General features: G+C 46.8%; 1 protein-coding gene and 1 pseudogene across 1 annotated transcript; both read right to left on the reverse strand.

Annotated features, from left to right (window-relative positions):
• Window positions 1-6080: 6080 nt before the first annotated feature.
• LOC146195195 (solute carrier family 22 member 15-like) lies at window positions 6081-6518 on the reverse strand. Its single transcript, XM_084596746.1, has one exon. The coding sequence runs from the start codon at window positions 6516-6518 to the stop codon at window positions 6081-6083; it is 438 nt and encodes a 145-aa protein (XP_084452872.1).
• An 8942-nt stretch (window positions 6519-15460) lies between these two features.
• Window positions 15461-16626, reverse strand: LOC146195196 (small ribosomal subunit protein eS19 pseudogene; annotated as a pseudogene).
• Window positions 16627-23819: the final 7193 nt, after the last annotated feature.

The raw sequence follows: 23819 nt of genomic DNA on the forward strand, positions 1-23819 counted from the left end.
AGACAAAGTGCTAAAGCATGGTCGTAATTTTTCAAGACGCTTACTCGAACCTAGTGCCTACAGTAAATGGACTCGACTTGGCTGAAAGGTTTTAGATTCAAGATTCATTTTAATGTATAAGCATTGTGAGGCTAGTTTGAAATTTCGGGTTATCAGGAGCTTGTCTGCTAGATTACGTTCGAACAAATTAGTTTATATGGGAAAGAATGGCTGCCTCAGATAGAGCATCAAAACTTCTCACATAGAAAATTGGGAGGTGCATGTAGGTTAATTGTTCAATTCAGTTATTCAGACGTCGAAATAGTCGGGAAGAATAATGCGGACGTCCAGATGTAGTCACCTGGTACTCGAATTTCTATGACGTAGCCCTAACTTTCGTTGGCGGGAAATATAAGATGTTGAAAGTGTACAAGGGGGAAAGGGCGTGATTTGTGTTCACAAATGGGTGGGAATGGTTAGAAAGTGAGCAAATAGCGATGAAAGTGTATCAGTGTGAAGGGACGTGATTAATGTGTACAAATTGCTGAGAATTGTTAGAAAGTGAGTAAAGAGGGATAATCAACCAAGTGAACTCTGAAAATTTCCGAGAGCACTGCAGAATTTACGTGTAGATATGCGAAAGCCTGAGTGTTGCGGCTTCACACGGTACATCGCGCGCCCCTTGTCGAACACAACTAACGTTCCAGTTAAAGCATCTAAGTCAACCGGCATTCTATAATGTTTTTACAGGAAAGGAAAAGCGCAGTATCTGTCTCTTGGAGTATCCCTGAATAGGAAAATTCAGCTAATTTGGACACCCGCTCATGCTGACGAGCAAGCCAGAGCTCTCTACTTCCGGGTAGGCGTCGAGACCCCCAAACACTGAGCATACGACCAGCGTCTGCAAAACTACGAGGAAATCATAGATCTTTGCAAAATGAGACGTAGACTGGTACCCCTCTCCAGATGTTAGCCTAAACAATAGAGAAGTTGTCGCATATAGGCGGCTACAAACTAATACTTTCGTGAACCTGCTCTGGGCATTTCACGCGTTAGCAGACCTCAGGGGCAACGATCATTGCAAGCACTGTGGGGCGAGTGAGACCCTCAACTGCATAATTTGGGACCGCCTAGAATCCCCAGGTATAGGGCAATATATAACTAGTAGAGAAGCCTCGGAAACCCTGCTACGAAGCGCGGACCCTGCGATCCAGCGACGCATCATCCAACTGGCGGAAGAGGCCTCAACAAGCCAAGGGCTACCTGCGAGCATCTAATCCGCAGGCGTACAACCCCCGTCTCTCCCAGAATGCGTACCGGGGACGGGGAAGAGGAGGCCTTCTTCAGATGGAAATAAAAGTTATCCCATCAACGACCAACCACTCAGAGACAGAGAGAAAACTATTGCCCACTGCTGTGGGTCGCAAAGCCGGACCAGGCACAGCCTCACTGCGCTAGATGTTTGACAGTCCATGTCGCTGCAGCATATCCGCGGCACGCGTGATGGCGGTGTTCTGTCCATTCAGGTTCGTCGAGCGCTGTAAGGCCTCCCAGGTGGAGAGCGAGCACGGCGGGGGAGGATCAGTAGGCACTCCATCAGGATATCTATTAGGGTAGCGGTGGGATGAAAGCACAAGGAACATAATGGGGTGAAGGCACTGGATGCATGAGGAATGGTAAGTAGCGCGTGGGGAGGGTTCGGGTCTGCAGGCGTCGCCATAAGATTTGGTGGTGGATGGTGAGGTGAGGGATGAGTGGAGTGGAGGGTAGATCAGATCGCTCGGCTTGATTGGCCTGCGTCAGCCCACTGAAGGTATGCATGTGCTCCCACGAGTCGTCAAGGCCCGAGTCCGCCGCCGCCCGGTTTAAAGTCCTCGGGCGTGGGGCATTGGCGGCCTCAATGCCGAGATTTCCTGAGTACACAGACACCCAGAGCAGCTCCACCTGGCGGGACGGTTTAGGAGAAACCGATTCCAGCATGCGGTAGGCGGTTTCATGGATCCTGCCTCAGGAGAAATTTAGCAACGCATTTCTGGAATCGGAAAGAATGTACTGAGTTTCAGTCTGGGCAATGGCAGCAGATATTGCAGCAGCTCTGCTGATTCTAGAGTGGAGGTGGGTGGGTTGGAGACAGATATTAGTGGGTACTCCGTGTTATCCACAACCGCCACTGCAAAGCACGTTTCTGCGCAAGCCGCGTCCACCCATACGGCGTCCTCCTCGGAATCGTACTAATTGTAGAGGGCGCGTACACGGTCGCTCTGCGTGCGGTGTGGTAATAGGGGTGTGTGTTGCGTAGGAGGAGTTTGACTAGGAGGTTGCGGAGTATAGGAGCATCAGGGAGGCGGAAAAGCTAGGGCTGGTTGGCGGGTATTTACATACGCAGTCTATCAAGTATGTGTCTACCCGTAGCAGTTTTACTGAGCCATAGGTATTAAACTTGTCTGTGAGCTTCAATGAGCTAGTGTATAGTGTTATGGACTTCTAGTTGTGGGAGTTTTGAGGTTCGTGCATGGGGAGAGAGATGAAGAGGGGTTTTGCATCCTTACCTGAGGAGGGCTTCTAAACTGTCTATTTTCATGGGTATAGTTTTAGATATAAAACTGTATAAAGAAGCGGCTCAGTAAAAAGGCGTAGGTTAGGCGGCAGATGTCATCTTCTTTAAGCCTATAGTGTTTAGTTGAGACGTGCCGGATGAAGTTTGCCAGTGCAGTTGTTGCGCTTTTAAGCCTTTTGATAGTGAAACTATTGTGTCCGGTGCTTTGCAAGTCGAGTCCAAGGATACCTATGATGTTTACCTCAGGTATAAGCTGGCCCTCCAAAGTTATGTTGATGGATGTTGTAGGGAGGGTGCGAGGGGAGCAGGTGAGGCCAATGTATATGATTGGCTGCCTGCTGGAGTGTGTCTTCTATTTTCCCATCGTTTCCCATCGTGATCCATAGGTTGATTTCATCGGCGTAGAATGTGTGTCGGTAAGTATTTGAGAGAAGCAGCAAGTGGGATGATGACGGCGTTGAATAGGAATGGTGATAGTACAGAGCCTTGCGGGGTACCGACTCCCTGAAGTGTGTAGGAGGAGGAGAAGTGGGGGCCTATATGAACCTCCGTGATACGGTTGGCAAGGAAGGCGCGGATGTAAGAATACATTGTATGACCAGTATTTAACGGGGAAAGTGCAGTCATCATGGCGACGTGGTGGATGTTATCAAAAGCCTTGGAGAGGGATAAGGCGAGCATAGCTTAAACGTGGGCTGGGATAGTGCGGTCGAGGACGTCGTGCATGATTTGCAACATAGCGTCTTGTGCGTTAAAGTGGGGGCGGAAACCAATCCTGCAGTGATCTGGGAAACTTTTATTAAAAACATGACGGAGGAGGAGGACAAAAAGCCGCAATAGCAGCTTGACGAAACACCGAGACCCCATGTGCTTTCGGACAGCAGTTGGGTAGAGAGAAAACAAATTGACAACCCATTGAGAAAAAGCAGATATTGCGGAAACAATTTAACGGTTAGGTTTCTCGGCTCCCTATTTGTACGCAGATTTGACGGCGATTCGCAAATCAAAAACTTATCGCAACGAACTGTAGACAACAAAATCTGAAAAAGAGTAAACAACAAAACATTTCACACAATACCTTTTTCAGGTACAAAAACTGCATGCTAAAGGAAGATTCAGATGTAGTTGACCATTACGGAGCAATTTAAATAATTGGAAAACAAACATTTGTCAAGTGAAGTGGGTAGAATGTCCGTTGGTGATTGAAGTCCGTAATTAGTTAACGGATATCATGCTGGTCAGTATGCATGCTGCCTTCTTATTTGGAACTGGTTAACTAGTTCAGTTCAGTTCAGTTCAGGCGTTCAGTCGTGTCCGACTCTTCGTGACCCTATGGACCATGTAGGATAGTTAAATTTATTATATGATTGACGTCACAGGGAAGCTGTATATCTAAATGTCAGGAACCCAGTACTCACAGAAACCACTTATTGGCATAAATTTATGCTTGTAAAAATAACATTCGTGCGTCACATAAGTATTAGACATTAGTTATAACTCTGATGGACTGTTTCGTCAAGACAAAGCTTATACCACACCAATCGGCAATATCTGAAATCCGATTTGAATAGTGCATGATACAGGATAAGCATTGCTTTGGAAGGCAGTATCCATTGCGATCTCCTAATTAACCATGCAGCTCCAGATAAATTAATTCGGCGTCTTTACTGCAGTGATTATTTAACTTTGATTGTCACTTGAGAATAAGCTCGTACAAAGAAAGGACTGGTCAATATAGCCATACTGGTAAATGACTGTGCTGTGATTATTGTGCAGCGCCCACATTACCGGAGCATTTCCGATCTAGGCAAGGGTTAAAATTACGTCCTCATCTAAGGCAACGCACTTCCAAATCTATCAAGAAGAGCACTTGAAATTGAAGCGGCAAACGATATCGAATGTAAAATTTCAGAATAATACACTCACATATGGCAACGTTTTTAAAAGGAAAGCATAATTACAAAGCTTCCGTGATATCCAACAGGTAGAAAAGCACATAACTAGGCAAACCGTGTTTTATCATTCGTTTTCTTTGATCCATTTTTTTTTACAAGAAAGCCTAGAGGCAGCGCCAGGAAGTTATAGCTGTTGGGATAAAACCAGATACCACCCATTTTCAAAACCTCTTTGAATAATATTTCTGCTTATCCCCTGTTAGCGAATGTGGGGCATCGGTGGCAATTTCGGTATCCTTTTAAACGAAGATGACTGAATCGTTCTGTCCATTATCTACGCTGGATCTGCCTGCCGTTAAAAGGGCCCTCCAACACCTCCGAAGCATGGCTCATAAACTATCTCAGTCGCTAGATTATGCTGCGATACACTTATTATAAAGCAATTATAAAGATCGAAGCAATTATAAAGGTCACAATTCTGAATGAAGACTTTAGCGATTCTGAAACCATCAAACAAACCACAGAAGTTTGCAAAGTCGAGTGAGTTCAATAAATCAAGGAGAGCTCTGAAGATGACCCTTGCCATTGCAAATGTGATTCGGTCTTAAGCAAAGAAACTTCTGCATATTGGGAAAAAGGTTCATCTTATACTGCAATAGCGTAATATATCATGCAGGCTAACTACTATTTCTCAATGGAAAACGGTAAATAGGAATTGTATTTTCACAAATAAGGTCTAGAGTCTCGCGGGGAGAAACAAGCTGACGCGGGGAAAAGAGCTCCACAAGTGCGTTCGAGGTGCTGAAGCACCGCTGCTTGGCAAAGGTAGCTTCAGTTGCAGACGGCTATGCAAATAGCTTGGCTTTTCCCCTTTCGGGGATATCGCCTTTCTTTGCGTGCACCAGAGGTGGCCGGATTCGGGTATTTCTTGTATTGGGCTAACATATCTGGAAGCCATTGGATCGCCACACCGCTAATGAAGCTCAGCACTGTTATAGTGATACTCAGGGCTAACACGCGGTGGTCGTTAGGGAAAGCGCTGATCACTGTGGCCAGGAGAGCTCCCACGCGGCCGATCGAATACGAAAGGCCGAATCCACAGCTTCGTACTGCAGTGGGAAACTCATCTGTATAGGCGTAGTTGACGCACTCTGGAGCAATCGTGGCGCTGAAGACCGTAATTGTTGATAGCGGCATCGCGATGCTCGAATCCAATGCGAGGGAGACTGTCTGAAAGACGCTGCAAACAACAGCGCCAGCAAAGCGAACAAGGTTGCCCTTTGGCCTCGATTATTATGCCGAAGTAGACCGTGATGAGTACCGTGATTTTGAGCGGATGTGCCAATACTTCCCCGTGGCCATCCAAACTAATACGAACCATGCGTGCGCCATAGTAAGCAAAGCTCACTCCTAACAAGGCACAAATATAAATAGGGAGTAACGGGAAAAGGCAGCCGCGTGACAGAGGCGCTCTGAGACCCCTGGGTTCAGATCGAAGGTTGTGTGCATCTTTTCCAGCCGTTGCAGAAGCACTTGGAATGTTGATCTGGTTTCAGCAGCATCGACGCCGTTGGTCATAGCTGAATGCAGCACGGTGTGCTCACCCTGATGATATTTCCATGGGGAAAGCTGCCAGAAGGGAGACTCATTCATTGCTTAGTGCCATGCCAGCACGATTGCCGTGTGCGAGACGAGTACCGCTTGCGAAAGTCTCCAGGAAGGACGAAGCGGCAACAGCGGGGAATTGCAGGCAATACTACGCCACCGATACTGCCGGCGAGAAGCATGTAGAGGGCCCGATGTCCGCTTTCGGCCACTTCGTAGAGGACGATAAAGTTCAGTACGTTGGTTGCACTCGCTCCGCGCGATACGACAAATTGGGTCATGAGAAAGACGCCGAAGGCATGAGTCGAAGCAGCGGCCATGCTGGCGAGCAGCTCGTAGGCGGAGCTCGCCAGCATGACTGACCTGCGCCCCTTTAGGTCAGCCACTACGCCAGCCGCAGGCACCAGACGCAGTAATCCCGACGTGTACATGGATTTGGAAACAGAGAGCATCCAACTGTTCTCGCACACGAGGTCCCACATGCTGACTATGCAGTTGCCGACGTCCGCATTGTCGTAATGCCATCGATGACAGGTAATTTCGCGGCGCTCTTCTTCGCTGTCATCCTTAGAAAAAGCAAAACAAAACAAAAAGGATGCAAGTAAGTGGTGCTGAAAGAAGGACGCTGGGTAATGTAAAAAAATACACCATAAATAAAGGCAAACATTAGGAGGAATTATATCAGGGTACGCACAACTAATGTGGGCGAATGGAAAATAAGAGTGGTTGCGGGTATACAAAAGATATAAACTTTCACTACTTGGCGCCTAAATCGAGGAGTATTTGTGGGTTAATGAAATGAAATAACTAAAATAGCTCACTTAAACAGGCCCAGAATAGAACAAGTCTTGTATAGTTAAAGAGTGTGAAATGAATTTCTGAAGTGCTCTAAGCGCTCTTGCAGTAGTTTTCATGAATAAAACATGAATAAACGTAAGAGTAAAGTTTCATCTCAAAAAATGAACCCAGTAATCGTTCACTGATTTAATAGTTTTTTTTTAATAAGGTGTTCAGTGTTTTTTTTTTTCGGATCTTTCTAGGCGTTTAGCGTCTCTCAAAGCCTGGGTCTCTTTGCGACGTTAAACCCCACAAACCAAACCTTTCTAGGCATTAATATTAAGCGTCCCTGTGCGCCTTTATATTGCCACCGTAGATTAGGAACAAAATTAACGTCGATCCAGCAGCCACTCATGGTCACGCATGCCACGCTCGCAACGTCCGCTGCTACTGTTCACTCAAGTGCCGTTGAAATCGGAGCTTACTAGTCGGGCCTGCTGTCCTGGTCAGGAGTACTCTCGGCAGTTTCAGCTTCAGCTTCAGAAGGGCACCTGCCTACTGAAGGATACTTTACGAACGGCCCCTTAACACGCAATCGGCAGGCTGTGTTGGTTGGCAGACGTTTTATGGCGCCGGCTCGGGAAGTACTCCTTTTTAGTCTCTGGTGGATCGAATCGCGCACGACGACGAGGACAACGAAGTTTTTTTTTTCTTAATACGGTTGGCAGGATAGCCATACGACGCTTCAATAGGCTGTCCTCCGGCCACTATGAAACTAAATTGCCCTAGCGTTTTAAATGAGGGACAATGGCTTTTGTTCAAGTTTCTTACCCCTCTCCCCGTTACATTTCCTTATGGCCATTACTCATCCAGGTAAACGTTTTGAAACTGTGAAGTTTTCTCTTATGGTATATGCTGAAAGTCTGAAAGCACCATCAACACTAGTGCACTTTCTCTTACATTCAGCTGAAAATGGAGAATTAAAAAAGTCAAAACGTCACAGTACGAGAGGATGCTAAGTAATAGGTTTTGGGACTTTACGGACGGTAGATAGATAGATGGCGTCAAGACGGTATGCTTTCTGTGCGTAGCAAGTATTGCGAAGGGGTATAAGGCAGCTGCCTCACCGGAATTCGTGGCTCGTTCACTGTGCACTGCCAGAAGCTGTCGTCTGCCCGTATGGGAATTGCCATGTTCTTCCGCTGCTGGGCGAGCAAGTCATGCAAATTCGAAGGTGGCTGGCACCAGTGGTGGACGGGTCGGCTGACGAGGCGATAAGCAAAGGCGTGCATCAGAAGACGGTCTGGCTGAGGATGGTACACACCAACACCGATTGCTGGAACCGTCCGTGACCCAATATGATATAGACGTTCTCCTGAAGGATAGCGTAGGCCCACTAAACCTTCCAGGAAAGACGCAGTCCCCGCTTTGGAATCAACGCTAGGGCTGACAGCTACTTTAGGCTGCATCGTCTAAAACAAATCAAGATTTACGCCGTCGTAGCACCTTCCGGAGCAATTCTGGTTGATGTAGTACCGCAGCTTGATGTAGCACTCTGGCTGATATTGCATGCACAGCAACATCACCACCGTGACTCAGGATCGCATGACAGTGTCCGTCATTGGAGCCCCACTTAGCTGGTAACTTCTAATGAAGGTCCTTATCAGCAGACTGGAAGTTATGACTCGGACTGGGAAGAAAATGCGCTGGAAAGGGATGGCCGTTGAAGACCTGCCAAGAGGCCAAACATTTCGAAGACGTTAGCTTCTTCTTTACCGCAGGAATTTTGTGCGCGTGGCGCATGAAAACTTGCGAAGCAACATTGGTTTCGTCTTTACCAGTATTCTTCACAACCTTGCATTGATGGTTCCTCTAAAACTTATGTGGACCCTAAAATTGCTTGTAGTGAGAGCACCAATGGGCTTGCCCATGCAGAAGCTTTATGCAAATTGCCAGCGGGGAGATTACTCTTAACAGGCTTAGTTTAACGTGTGTAGAACAACCGCATGGCGAAATATCTGACGTATTTTTACGATATTATTATCAAAAATAGAAATATGGTACACTTTGGCCTGAAAAAGATGCTTATACAATATAACAAACGTGTGAAGCTTCTGGATAATGTTTGATGCGACATAAATTCCGAACATCACAAGTACAACATTTTCTGAAGTTGGACAAAAAGCTTAATCCTTTTTTATCGAATAATATTTACTAGTTTGTTTTCTAGCAGAGTGAGACATATAGAAGGGGTAAATATAACATAACATTTACGCAGTGCAAACGCGTGCAACGAAAACAAAAGAAAACAAAAATACGGGTACTCAAAATAGCAACAGCATATAAGAATTCTAGTTACGAAGTCCCACATATAAAACGAAAAATTCATAATCGAATATGACTCGGTAATTTGTAAGTTAGTTCAACATGCGACGGTTCTCAAAATAACTATTTATTGAATTTTTGATTTCAATTGTGCAAAAAATGATATATAATCTATTCATGTCTATGTGCCTGTTAATTAGCTTTGATATCTAGTTCTATCCGCTCATTTGTGTTGTAGACTTTCATACATTGTCGTTTCTTAATCCAATCTTTCGTCTCCTTAGATAGTTTACCGGTACCCTTTCTTACATATCTAAACAAATTTCTAGCGCGCTAATCAATGGTATCTATGAAATTGTTTTTCATTGCTTCTAGGCTAAGCTCGTCTTCCTCTGTTAGCACTGAATATCTATTCTGCAGCGAGAAGCTTAATTCTCCTACTTTTCCCCTTACCGCTAATTCGTTGATGGACTTCTTCCTCATTAATCGGTTTCGTTTCTTCTTCAAATCCAGATCAATTCGGGACCTCACCTTCCTGCGATCACCGCTTCAAATCTTTCCGCTTACCTCTATATCCTGCACAATTCCAGGGTTAGAATACAGTATGAAGTAATTTTCATTCTTAGTCTCCCTGTTGCAACTTTTCCTTGTCCACTCCCGGTTCTTCCGTTTGCTAAAGAAGCATTCATTTTTCATAAGTTACTGCGCTCAGCAAACTATACTAATACCTCCTTCTACTATTCCTTAACCGAATGCCATAGTTGCCCGCTGCCTTGTCTGCCGCTTGCTTTCGGCCTAACTTGGTATTAAAGTGACTCAAAATAAAATATGTTGTTTTTAGTTCTCCCAGTGGCGAATCTACATCTTCGTAGAAGCTTTGGACTGTCTGGTCATAATGACATCAGTTAGGCAAGCATGCTTGTACAATTTTCAATTTATATCTCTTGTTAGGCTTAATTACTATACCTGCTACACTATAATTGACGCTATAATATTCATCTATATTACCAGCTTTGTCCTTGACAAGGAAACCTACTCCTTGTTCTCGTGCTTCCAGTAAAACTCGAAAATTCAAGACGGCCGACATAAGAAAGTATAGCTTAGGAAAAATAGGGCATCCTCTAAAGAAGAGTCTTAAACTGAAAGCGGCAAAGAGGAGATTGAGCGTATACGCAAAATCAGATGTATTCACTAAGGGGCATGGCTGCCAATGTCAATACTGCCACGTGGTGGTGACAACATCGATGACAGAAAAGAAGTGTCTGGGTGTGCATTGAAGAAACTCTTTATTAGGCGGAGTTGCACCCGCAAAAGAACTCGGCGATTCGGCGGCCGCGATAGCAACAGTAGTGATCGGCGGTCGTCGAACAAAGGCGGTCGTCTAAGGCATCAACGCTCAATTTTGAGGCGGCAAGGAAACATAGAGACAAAGCCGCAGGCCTTTACTAGCGCAACTGGAGCATTGCAGAAACAAATGCGAGTGACAGGAATCTTCTAGATTCCTCTCGAAGCATCATGCGTGACAGAGAAAATGATAAAGCAGAATCTCGTGACAACGAGCATGAACAAACACAAATGACAGAATCGATCCTCACGATCCGCTAGAGAATCGATCCGCTAGAATCACTGTGATAAGGCCCCATTCCGGCACTGTCAAAAAATAACAATTAAAGACGTGAATTGTTCGCGGCAATACTAACATGGACAAGAAAATCAAGGTAGCAGAGGAGTTCTACACGCAACTCTACTGTAGTCAAAGTAGTGAGGACCAAAATGAGATTGACCGTAGTGAAAAGCATTCAGACGTCACGCAAGTAACGATGGACGAAGTTAGGAAAGCCTTAGAAGTAATGACAAGGGATAAAGCAGCTTGCAAGATCATATAACTATATGTTTGTTAAAGGACGGGTGGGGTTTGTGCGCGAAAAACTGGCCACCTTGTTTACGCAATGCCTTACAGCATCGAAAGTACCGGAATCATGGAAGAACGCTGACATTATTTTATTTCATAAGAAAGGGGACGGTAAGGACGCTAAGGAAAAATTATAGACCACTCAACATACTATCCGTTACGTACGAGGTATTTGCTAAGGTAAGCGCTAATAGGAGTAGGACAACCTTACACTTCAAACAATCCAAGGATCAAGCCGGATATCGGAAAGCTACTCTACGATCAATCATGTCCACCTTATATAAACCAGGTCATATAAAAGTGCTCAGAATATCAACAGCCCCTATAGATAGCAATAATTGAATCCGAGAAAGTAATTGATTCGGTCGAAACCTCAGCTGTCATGCAGGCATTGCGAGATCAGGGTGTAGGTGAGCCATTTGTGTAAGTACTGGAATATATCTGTAGTGCCTGCACAGCAACCATAGTTCTGCATAAAGAAAGTGCTAAAATTTATATTAAGAGAGGCGTAACTTAGGCAGGGAGACACGATCTCCCTAGCGCTTTTTAGAGTTAGCTTAGAGAGTGTATTCAAAGGCATGGAACGGGAGCAGTTAGGCATCAGGGTCGATGGAGAATATCTCAGTGATCTGCGATTCGCTGATGACATTGCCTTGTTAAGTAGCTCAGGGGATCAAGTGCAGCTAATGACAAGTGATCTATACAGCAGAAGCAGAACAGCAGTCTTCAGGATTAATACGCAAAAGACTAAAGTAATGTTGAACACCCTAGGAAGGGGACAGCACTGTAATATAGGGAGCGATGCGCTCGAAGGGGTAAGCGAATACGTCTACTTAGAATAGGTAGTAACCGCTGATCCGGACCACGAAAGAGGAATAGCTAAATTTACATCTACACGCCCACTGACAATCGTGCTATTTTAAGCCAAAGTAGGAACCAAAGCTAACAAAAAATTAAAGTTTTAAGCAAGAGCAGGGCACTGTCTTCCGTGAGTTCATCGAAGCCTCTTATATCGAAAAGCTGGGATCGGAGTGCATCAGTAACACCTCAGTATTACTATTAAGTGGTGAAAGTCATCTTATTAACCTTGTTTAGATGGGGAAGGCGTAACATTACAGATATCTTGCCAACGGTGTGGAAGCATTTGTTTTTAAGCATGGTGAAAAATGTCTCATTATTTGTCATTTCGAAGAAGTTTTATTTCGTTGTCGTTTCGAAAAGAAGTTGGAACAAGCGTCTGTCCTTTATGTGTCTATGTGTAAGTTCCTATTTTTTGGCGCTGCTGACTCATTACTTTTTTGTGAAATGCAACAACTAGCCCAGCAATGGGTTTTACTTAACCGCATCTGCCCCTTCAGGCCAGGAGTAAGTGAGTCAATCCCCCTAATTCCTGTAAGCATATAATGCTGAAATGCACTGCCAAGTTGCATTTAAAGTAAACCACCTAAGCATAAAATTGTACATCTCATTACAGGGAAGACTGGGACGAAACTACTCTGCAGAGTGTAATAATAAAGGTTAGAGTATTACTGTAATTGAGCCGAATAGATGTGCGAAAGAGTTTTGCGCACACAAGGAAGTCCATGAAGACAGCGGCGGGCAGTGATCAGGGACAGAGTGTGCTGCAGTATAAGACGAAGGTTGATAGCGGCGGATCTAGCTACGCTGACAGATGCCAGAATAATTTGTGAAAGCCTAACAATAAATATAAAAGGCGGAGCTAGCTGCAAACTTTGATACACTTTTAACGCGAAAAGGTTCCGGCTCCGAACCTGCTCACCCCCGTTGCTTGTTTCTGTTTCTTTTTTCCCGAATTCGGGAGAGGCAATCCACAACGTTTTTCATTGTATTTCAGTGCGTGAGGCCGAAATTTTGCAGTAAAACAAAAATGGTGAAGTCAAAGAACAACTAGGATTTGCTGCACTTCTTGATTTTTTCACGCCAGCACACGTAAACTGCGACGTCACGATATGGCGCGCCAATGAGAATTCAGGCTCAAGAGACAATCTAATTGCTCGCCACAGGCCAGTGTGCGATATATTTTAACATGGTTCACTGTTAGAATGTGCGTCGAACCCCATGAGTTTTTTTAGTGACTGTAGTTAAAAGTTAAATGGCTAACACACATAGGGGAGATTAATGTAAGAAAGTTTTATAACTAAATCACGTCGAATGGAAAAAAATGAGGCCGCCTAAACTCGCCTTTAAATACATGAGTGGACAGCATTAAATGGTACGCTATGCGCGTCGGTCCACTTGTCTATGAAAACACTGGCACTGCTTCGTCTTGCACGACCAATATGAGAAAAACTGCACGACATTCGTACAGCGGCTCCGTGCGACTGTTACTGAGTGGGGGCTTTCAATTGCATGCAACGGATATGTGCCTGGCTACATGTCAGCGGAGTGATTGTCAGCCATGCACATGCCCTACCTCCCCCGAGTGATCCGCCACGGAGCCGTGTGACCCGCGCGCTGCCATATGTTTATACTCGAATGAGCCGAGTTTGTTAGAAATCAAAGACATTAGTTAGAGAGCGAAGCTAAGGCTGAGCTCACCAATGAGAGCAGCACATCGAAGGGCACGAATGCTTTAGTCACGTGATAGTCTATTTTTCGCGCGCTTTCTTTGCATTAGAAAAACGATACGAGTGAGGCTTTTATTGCGAAAGCAATACCACGCCAGGTCTAACCGCTCGTCGCTGTGTGCCGTGTCGGTGTCTGTGGTCCCCGAGCCGGCGCTGCGCCTAAGAGAAGAAGAAGAAGAAGAAGAAGAAGAAGAAGAAGAAGAAGAAGAAGAAGAAGAAGAAGAAGAAGAAGAAGAAGAAGAAGAAGAAACCCACCGCTGGACACCCACCGGTAAAATGGGCACAAGCGTCCCCCGGCCCGGCACCCGGCTCTCTCAGGGGTGTGCGTTTGGAAGAGGCTCTGCTAACCCTGCTGTGCTCCTTAGAGGGCTTAAAGTTTCGAACAACTAATGACCTGCAAAGGTCATTAGTTGTTCAAGATCAACGAACTATTGGCGCTGCGGCTTTGGCCAGACCTGTCATGTGACTTTTCGGATGTTTTATCCTTCTGTGACTTGTCCGCGGACTTCTCCGGCCCGGGCGGCGGCGCCCCTGACATCCCCGCCGCGCACAGTGACGAGACTCGGTCGCACCGGCCGCCACAACCAGACAAGCAACGGTAACGACAGCTGAAGCTACCGTCATTCGCCGACTGTCAGAAGCGGCATTGTGGGAAGGCCAGGCACTCGACGTCGATTGGCTCACTTGCGCCTGACTGACGCCGATGTGGGCGAGTTTACGCTCAGTCTCCAGCAGGGCCAACAGGAGCGGCCGCACATCGCTGCTGAGCCTAGGGCACGGGCATGGGGCGGTCGTGCCACGCTACCGCGGATGCACGCCAGGCGCGTCGCTGCCCGCTCGTCCGAACCGCTTAGTGGCGCAGGTCGTGGCCCCCGTAGTCTGGTTGCTGGTAGCGGGGCCTAACCGGCAAGGCCCCGCGCCCCCGGCAGTCGATGGAACGCCAAGCGGCCGAGCAGTGTCGCCCCCGCCGATGCTCGCGCCGCCGACTCCCGCTAATCGTCTTGCTCTTCTCCTCGATGCTGAGTTAAGAGCTGAGCTGCACTCAGATGGTACTCCTTCTCATCATCTTCGTCTTCAAGTTCTTCCTCCACCTCCTCCTCTTCTTCGTCGTGAACTTGTAGCTCCTCTTCCAATTCCTTTATCTCAGCCGCGTCTCTCGAGGTGTCCGCAGACTTTTGCTGAGGCTCTCCCAGCTCTTCGTCATCAGAAAGCACGTACACGGGCTTCTGCTGGCTCAGGGCAATCGACTTCACTGTCGACATGAGTGCACTGAAGGCCTCCTGCGGGACTGGCGGTGCCTTGCGACTCCTCTTTTTTGATGGCTCGGAAACCACTGACTGCGTTTCACTTCTGTCACCATCGTTGGCTGTGGGCTCAGACGATTGCTGCTGCGGTTCGTCGGAGGGGAAGCCCAAATCCACGCTGTTGAGGCTTTTGAGCACATCGTAGTTGATCTTGTTGGAGATGCGCTTCTCCTGGAGCATCTTCTCGATGGCCTCGCCAGCTGTGTTGGCCTGGATCTGCACCCTCTTCCACCGCTTGCGCTTTTTAGACTCCGGCTTGTTGGCATTCTCTTCGGCTTCTAGTGCTTTTCTTGCGGCCTTTTCTTCCATCTCCTTGAGATAGTCTGCGTGCGTTTCCATCCAAAACTTGGTCTTCAGTTTCACCTCAGCATCCGTCATGATGTAACCATCCAGCTCCTCATCGTCCAGCCCTTCCAAGTCCAGCTCGCCAGTTTCGGACGTGTTTTCGACAGGGTCCCTAATGCGCATGCATTCCTCAATGCTCTCCTTGAGACCTAGTGTGGCAGCAGTGAGGCTGGTTGCATCACTTCGCTGGTGGTGCCGCTGTCTTCATCTTTATCTGGGCAGCGATCCGATCCAGATCTTTCCTGCCCTGGCTGGTCAGCTTGCGGCCACCGCTGGGGTCCTGCTCAACGAGCTTGAGCTGCTCAAGAGCCTGGAGAGCCTGGAGAGCCACGCTAGCAGAGGCTGGGCAGAAGTGGGATGGGCGGACACCCCTGCGGTAGCGGCCACCATAGATCTTGCGCATGGACTTGACACCAGATGGGGAGCGCATGTACAAATGCCGTGCCACTGATGCGCATCGGGTGTAGAACCAGTCCTCGTCATAAGGGGCCAGCTCTTTGTAAATGGCAGTCTTCACGACATCAACCCAATCGGGAACCTTCAGTTTCCCAGAAGAAGAAGAAGAAGAACGCTCGGTTAACCGTCGCTAATGCTTTCTCTTCATATTGGGTTCACCAGTGTTGAACCCTTCTATTTTTTTTCGGAAATAAGTGGAATGGGAGCTTCGGAAGGCGCTCTCGAACTTCGCACATCAAATTTGCTTTCTGAAGGAAATACTTGGTAAATTAGAAAAGTGATCCTAATTACCAAATATTTAAAGAAAATAAAAAATACCTGTGGTGCGCAAGGTGGCTGACAGCTGTACACTAGGTTTTCTGGACAATCTCAAGTGTTTATTTTTAACCCTTGTCTAAATTTAGTTTGGACACCCGGTATAATCGCAGACCAATGTGTACCAACTCCGCATCGTCGTTTGGAGGATATTGGAAGAGCAAGAGGAAGACAAGAGGGTCTATTCTATACGTGGAAACCAGCATCCAAGGCTGCTGTTCTTCCGAAGCAAGAACAGCAGTCTACTGTCCCTGCAGAACTGGCCTTAATTAGACTTCTACGTTTCAATTGCTGCAACTCCCTATATCATCTTGTGCTGAGCTCGTTGCAGTTACAGAGGCGCACTGCTCCTTGGCCGCCGCAACTTTAAGATTCCTGCGGCTCACGTTCTCATCTCCACTGACATCCTGCAAGCATTTGGGTTGCTCTAACGCGTCACTTGCTGCCCAGGAATATGACAGGACGTCAGCAAGCTAAGGCACGTATCCCGCAGTCTATTCTTATTGAGTGGGTTTCACGAGATATACTGCCTTGTCAAACATATGCAGATTTATCGAACCTGCTTCATGACCCAGGGTCCTGATTTCCTCGACTCCTTACTTTGGACAAAACTGCTTTCCTTTCATCAAGAAATGAACACCTCCGGCGCCGTACACGTGCTCTTATCTCTCCGTGTATGGTAACCCTCCCCCGCGGTCTCACCCGTGCAGTGGATGTTGCAGTTCAGAGTATCCGGGTCGGGGTGGCCCTCACGCCTGCGAACGGCAACGAGTTTTCTTTAAAAAAACTAGCCAATTCATTCTTTACACTGAGATAAGTGAAGAAATGCTAGGAATCGGAATGAAATCTTCAGTTATTTTGTCTACTATTGTAATATAGCAAGCATCATCAGCCTTTTTTTATCAACATTTTAACCTCTTTGGAAACTTTACTTTCGCTTCTCTTCCAGAGAGCACTCCCTGCCCTGGATCCAAGGCCCCATCGCACGAAGGCAAACGCGCAATCGCATCGCTCCAAGAAGGAGAAAGATCCCTTACCTCAAACGATGCCCCTTATTTTGCAACCTAGACCACGCAATCTAACTATGCTTTAAGAACCTCATTGATACGTACCTAGTACAGAGAGCGGGACGCATCAACTTCAAAGAGTTTGTTGTTATAATCTCTGCCACCTCAGGATGGTGGCACGCAATAGCATACGAATGCGATTGCGCGTTTGCTTTAGGCAGATTGCCAACCCATCTGCAAAATAAAACAGCGAACGCTGGCTTTATACTGCGTCCTGATTAGTTTCTAGCTGTAATGCATAAACAAAAAGCTTCATGCGCTTCGCATACCACAGTTAATTTTTCTTGCAGACTTTTTTGGTGTCAAAATATGCTTTTAAGCTGAAAGTGGTTCACTATATCGATCCCTTGATAACGACACGTATTACTCGTGAGACCTGCAAGTATCATCCTCTAAAAAGGGCAGTGACCGGAGCTTCAGATCTTCCTTCTCCTGTTCCTTCTTCTGAGTAATTTTCTTCTCTTTTATTTTCGTTGCAGACTTTTCGCAGTCTAATTATCATCGTATATTTGATCTCTGACATATTGTCCCACGCGGCTAGACAAAACGATAGTAAATAAAAATCAAATTAAACAATAGATATAATTCTAATTCCATCTGCCAATGCAAATATTTTACTTTATTTCGAATATGCATCGCATCAAAATTGTTAAGAAGCTTAACATGTTTGTCATCATTTATAAACATCTTGAGCAGACCAACATGTACCCTGATTTTTTTTATTATAAGCTCGGTAGGATTCATGAAACATTTTACAATCCAGTTTTATACGTACTTTGAATAAGGTAGGTTAAGAGATATCTCCCCGCTGTCAGTTTGCAAAAGCATCTGCTTGGGCAAGCACATGGGCGCTATCACTACAAGAGAATTTAAATTGCACATTTACTTGTAGATGCATCATCAATGCAAGGTTGCGATGAATGATGGTAAAGAAGAAACCAATGTAGCTTCGACAGTTTTCACGCGCCACGTGGACAAAACGTCCTGCGTTAAAGAAGAAGCTATCGACGTTGGAATACTTGATCCCTTGGCAGCTCTGCAACGGCGATCTCTTTTCGGCGCGGTATCTTTCCAGACCGACTCCGTGGGCTGACCGTGGCCTTCACTCGAAGTTACCAGCCACGAAGGGGTTCGAACTACTGACAACGTTATGCGATCCTGAGTCACGGTGGTCGAAGCTCTGGCTGATGTACACCACGTAAGCTGCGGTGTTGCTTCAACCAATAGTGCTCCGGAAGGCACTCCGACATCGTAAACCTTGACCGTATTAAGACTATGCAGCCTAAAGAAGCTGTCAGCCCGAGCGTTGATTCCAAACCTGGGACTGCGTCTCCCCTCGAAGGCTTCGTGGGCGCTGAGTCGCACGCCATCATTCAGGAGAACGTCTATATCATCTTGGGTCACGGACGGTTCCAGCTATTGGTGTTGCTGTGCGCCATACTGAGCATGACCGTCCTTCTGATGCACTCCTTCGCTTATCGCCTCATCGGCCGGCCTGTCGACCACTGGTGCCAGCCGCCTTCGAATTCGCGCGACTTGTCCGTCCAGCAGTGGAAGAACGTGGCGATTCCGATTTTGGCCGACGGCAGCTTCAGCGAGTGCACAGTGTACGATCCACCAATTCCGGTGAGAAATCTGCCTTCATATCCTGTCGCAATATTTACTTCGCGCAGAAACCGTCCCGTCATGACACCTCCCCTTTCCAATCTTTCCACCATCCGCACAGTCCTAATATCTAGAAATTTGCATCTTCTCGCACGGTGACATTTGTCATTGTTCCTGGCGCTTTCAGTGTATATAAATTACCTGTTACCTGAATGGGTCGTCGTCATGACAATCGTATGACGAGGGCGGGGTAGGAAATTTGCATAAAATCAATTTTCCCAAATTTAACACGATTGCGCTAAAAACTTTCATAACGGCCGGTCGAAAGCCTTTTGAACAGTCGTATCCTTGCCCTGGCAACAATATCGATGAAAATAATTGTAGTCGTTGTCGTGCGCGATTCCAACTTACCGTCGACAGAGGAGCACTTCCCGATGGTGGCGACTTAAAAATCGACTGAACGCCGGTTTTTTTTTTTTTTTTTTTTTTCTTCATGCAGCAAAATCAGCGCCCACCACCGCAGCCTGCCGCCTGCGTGCACAGAGGTCCATTTTTCAAGAGCCATAAACTTACTCTCCTTCAGTCGCCAGGTGCCTTTAAGTAGTTGACATCGAAATTACAGAGAGTTTGCTACTCCTGGACCAGGATAACAGGTTGAACTAGCACGTTTCGTTTGCAACGGCACTTGTGGTAACAGCAGCAGGGGCCGTCGCGAGCATGGCATCTGTGACCATGAGCGACCGCACAGGTCGACGTCAATTTTGTTGCTAATGTATAGCGGTCTCATATAAAGACGTGCAGACTTTGGTGGAAAGATCTAGAAAAGAGATAATCACTACCGGGCTAAAATAAACATTGAAATCAAAAAATATTTTCCTTGGTGTTCATCTTTTTAGTTCTGATATTGCCCTTACTTTTCCCGTTTCGAAGACTTTATGTCGGTGAAACACTACAGCAAAATAGCTTACTACAATTGTGGCTGTTTCGCAGTGTCTAACTTTACGAAAGTAGATAATTGCTACTTTCTGGGGGTGCTTATAAAGAGAAATATTTTAGTTTTATTTCATTAAAGCGCCAGTACTCCTTCTATTACTATCGTATAACCTCAGCCACTGACTTTACTCTGCCCACATCAGTTCCCGCACACTGATAAAGGCTGGGCTACATGTCCGCGAAAACTCAGGCGAACACGAACACTATTGCATGTGTCGCTTGGCTCGTCGCTCACATCTTCCGACATTGCAAATTTCGCTCGTTGGCCCGGAAGTGCATGCGTGATCAGCACTAAGCATGAACACGAAGCGTACGTCACTGCCGCTCATTTCGCACGCATTCTTTTTTCTGCAGTGTTGGGTTATGATTGTGCATTGCGGCGTAAATGTCTCGCTTTGTACGAACAATGGATAATTGCGAATGATTCAACGAACCTCTAACCGCGACAAAAAAGCAAAAGTTCACGTGACCACTTGTATGTAGCGCAACTTAGCACGTGTTAAACGATTCAGTTACGCTTTGTTGTGAGTACATTTTGTTTAGCATGTTATCGATAAGCACTTTAATTCATGCAATCGTTATCACTGTTGTTCCATTTGCAGCTAGTTTTGCGGTGTACTATGCCAGCAACACAGAGCGTCATCGCCGTTTCGGGCGTCCGTCTGTTCGCGCTGTCGCGTGCGTGTACCTTATCCAGAAGGCGACACAGCAAACGATGATCGCCTTCGCCGCGCCGCCTTGTCATGTCGCTATCATTATCGCTCGCTTGCAGCCAAGCCTTAACAGTTCTAAAAATAAAACTAATGTTTGCCCATATTTAAGCAGTTCTTTACCTCACCCGGCATTGTTCTGCCAACACCACTTAATCGCTTCTCTTTTGCTTTCTTTTTTTTTTCTCTCTCTAAGGACGAGAGCCAAAAAGAGCGCCACGAAATTCCCTGTGATCGATGGGATTACGACACTGCGGACGTGGGCAACAGCATCGTCAGCATGTGGGATCTCGTGTGCGAGAACACTTGGCTGCTCTCTGTTTCCGAATCCGTCTACACGTTGGGATCTCTGTGTCTGGTGCCTGTGGCCGGCGTAATCGCTGACCTGAAGGGCCGCAGGCCGGTCATGCTGGCGAGTGCCACCGCCACATTGTTCGCCAGCATGGCGGCAGCTTCGACAAATGCCTTCGGCGTCTTTCTCATGAACCGCTTTGTTGTCTCCGGTTGTGCGAGTGCAACCAGTGTGCTCAATTTTATTGTCCTCTACGAAGTGACCGGAAACGAACACCGAGCCCTGTACATACTTCTCGCCACCTGTATCGCCACCACAGTGACACCTGCTATTTATTCCCTGCTGTCACCGCTAAGTCCATCTTGGAGGCTTTCGCAAGCGCTTCTCGTCTCTTCATCGACAATCGTGCCGGTATGGTGCTACGCCATGGATGAGTCTCCTGTCTGGCAGCTTTCCGCGTGGAGATTTCACCAGGCTGAGCACACCATGCTTCATGCAGTAAAGTCCAACGGCGTCGATACGGTTAAAGCAAAATCCATATTCAGAGCGCTCGTGCAACAGCTGGAAAAGCGGCACACAACCTCCGGCATGAGGACAAGTATCTCCGAGCGTCTCTTCCATACGGCCGCCTTTGGCCGTTACGCCTTATCTATATTTGTGTCCTGGTTTGGCGTCAGCTTTGCGTACCATGGCGTACGCATGGTTCGCGGGAGTTTGGAAGGCCACTGGGATGTATTGGCACATGTGTTCAAGATTATGGTACTCATCGCAGTCTACTACGGCATGAAACATCGAGGCCAAAGGGCGACCTTGACCGCTGTATTGGCTCTGTTGTTTGTCTGCAGCGTCTTTCAAACAGTCTCTTACGCATTGGAGTCGAGCATCGCGATGTCGCTGTCAACACTTACTGTCTTCAGCGCCAGGGCTGCTGCTTTGTGCGTCAACTACGGCTATACCGCAGAGGTGTTTCCCACAGAAGTACGGAGCTTTGGATTCTGCCTTTCGTATTCTATCGGTCGCGTGGCTGTTCTCCTAGCCACAATGATCAGCGCATTCGCTACGAGTCAGCGCGTGTTAGCCCTCAATATCACCCTAACAGTCTTAAGCTTCATCAGCGGGGTTGCGATTCAATGGCTGCCAGAGATATTAGCCCAACACCAGGAACACCCGGATCCGGCCACCTTGGACGAACGGCAAAGAAAGGAAGCCCTAAAGGAACGCCTTATCCCGATCTCATTATCTCCCAAAGTGAGAAAGCCAAGCCATTATCATGGACATCGTAAACCGAAGCTATCTCTGCCAAGCAGCGTAGCTTCAGAACCTGCAAGGCACTAAATTGTGGAGTTGCTTGCCTTGCTTCAGCCTGTTCCCCATAACGAAGTTCTATACCGCCTTCGCGAAAACATAGTGGCTGTCTACAACGGATTGTACCTACTGTTTCCCGTGGAGAAATACCACGCCTTAAAATAGATTACGCTATCACACAATAAAGATTGAATCACTTCCCCAATATGTTGGATTGTCTTTGCTTTAAGGGGCAATGACAAGGTCATTTGATGTGTTGCCGTTGTATACTTCTGTAACTAGTATGCAACTATGTGATTCTGCTCGTACTGACCTAATGAATAGCGCGCGGCGCATATTACAAAAAATATGCAATTGAAATCGAAATCCTAAACTTCTTCCCACCGAGAGCTACCACCATTTTGAAATGCTCCTGTGACGTCGGAAGAGAATAGACGGCGGAACGTCGTCTACATGGCGGGCTTCAATATCAAAGAACACGCCTTTTCTTTAGAGCACGAATGACAGTGGCCCATCCTCGTGCAGAAATGATTATGTCAATGAACAGATACAATTCAGAGTAAAGTACGTTTTCTACGAAGAATAAGATTGGGATGGAGCGCATTTGGCAAGCACTCGCAGATTATGACTAGCAGCTTACCGGTATCGCTCAAGAGGAAAGTATACAACAGTTGCATCTTGCCTGTACTCACCTATGGGGCTGAAACGTGGAGGCTAACCAAGAGAGTTCTACTTAAGTTGAGGACAACCCAGAGGGCTATGGAACGAAAAATGGTAGGGGTAACATTAAGAGATAGAAAGCGTGCAGAGTGGGTCAGAGAAATAACTCAAGTTACCGACATTCTAGTGGAAATTAAGAAGAAGAAATGGACATGGGCAGGACATGTAGTGCGAAGAGAGGATAACCGATGGTCACTGAGGGTAACAAACTGGATTCCAAGGGAAGGAAAGCGTAGCAGGGGGCGGCAGAAAGTTAGGTGGGCGGATGAGATTAAGAAGTTGGCAGGGGTCAAGTGGATGCAGCAAGCACAAAACCGGGTTAAGTGGAGAAATATGGGAGAGGCCTTCGCCCTGCAGTGGGTATAATCAGGCTGGTGATGATGATGATGATGACATTTTCTACGGTGTAGTTGAGACACGATCACAGTGTGCTGCGCGGTTTGGTTCCCTTTTTTATCGACACACTGCCCTATTGCGTTGCACCGGCTACGACGCCAGCACGATCAACGGTCACCTGTCCTTGTAGTGTCAGGTATTCGGCCCACGATGCCGATGGAACCGATAAGCGGACAGTCGCCTTATCTGTTTTGGTCAGATCGCAGGCCCAGCGACAACTTGACATCCAATAAGTTAAAGGCCTGAACCGATTCGCTTACCTGTAGCCTAACTGTTTTAAAAACGGCAAAACAAGCGGCTGCACTTTATATGCTCCCTCTTCTCATCACCAATGACCGTTACCAGAAATGTCAGTCGGCGGCGAATTGTCGTCCCGTTTCATTTCATTTCATTTTATTACCTTAAAGACCCCTCGCGATGTATTACATAAGGGGTGGGATGAGCAGAAAAGGTACAAGACAATGCAATATATGTGATCATATACAAAAAAATGTTGTTTAGATTGCTAGCAAACAAAAAAGGGCAGGTGATGTCGACGAAATGCTGGGGAAGGCCATTCCAATCTTTAGCTGCACGTGGGAAGAAGGAGGCTAGTTTAGGACTTTAGGCTTTTTTTAGGACTGCTGCAGATGAGGCTCTAAGGGAGCACTTCAGGTGAGGCTCAAAGTACCTT

This window comes from Amblyomma maculatum, chromosome 3 (genome assembly GCF_055883805.1).
Source record: "Amblyomma maculatum isolate TAMU_Amacu chromosome 3, ASM5588380v1, whole genome shotgun sequence".
NCBI lineage: Eukaryota > Metazoa > Arthropoda > Arachnida > Ixodida > Ixodidae > Amblyomma > Amblyomma maculatum.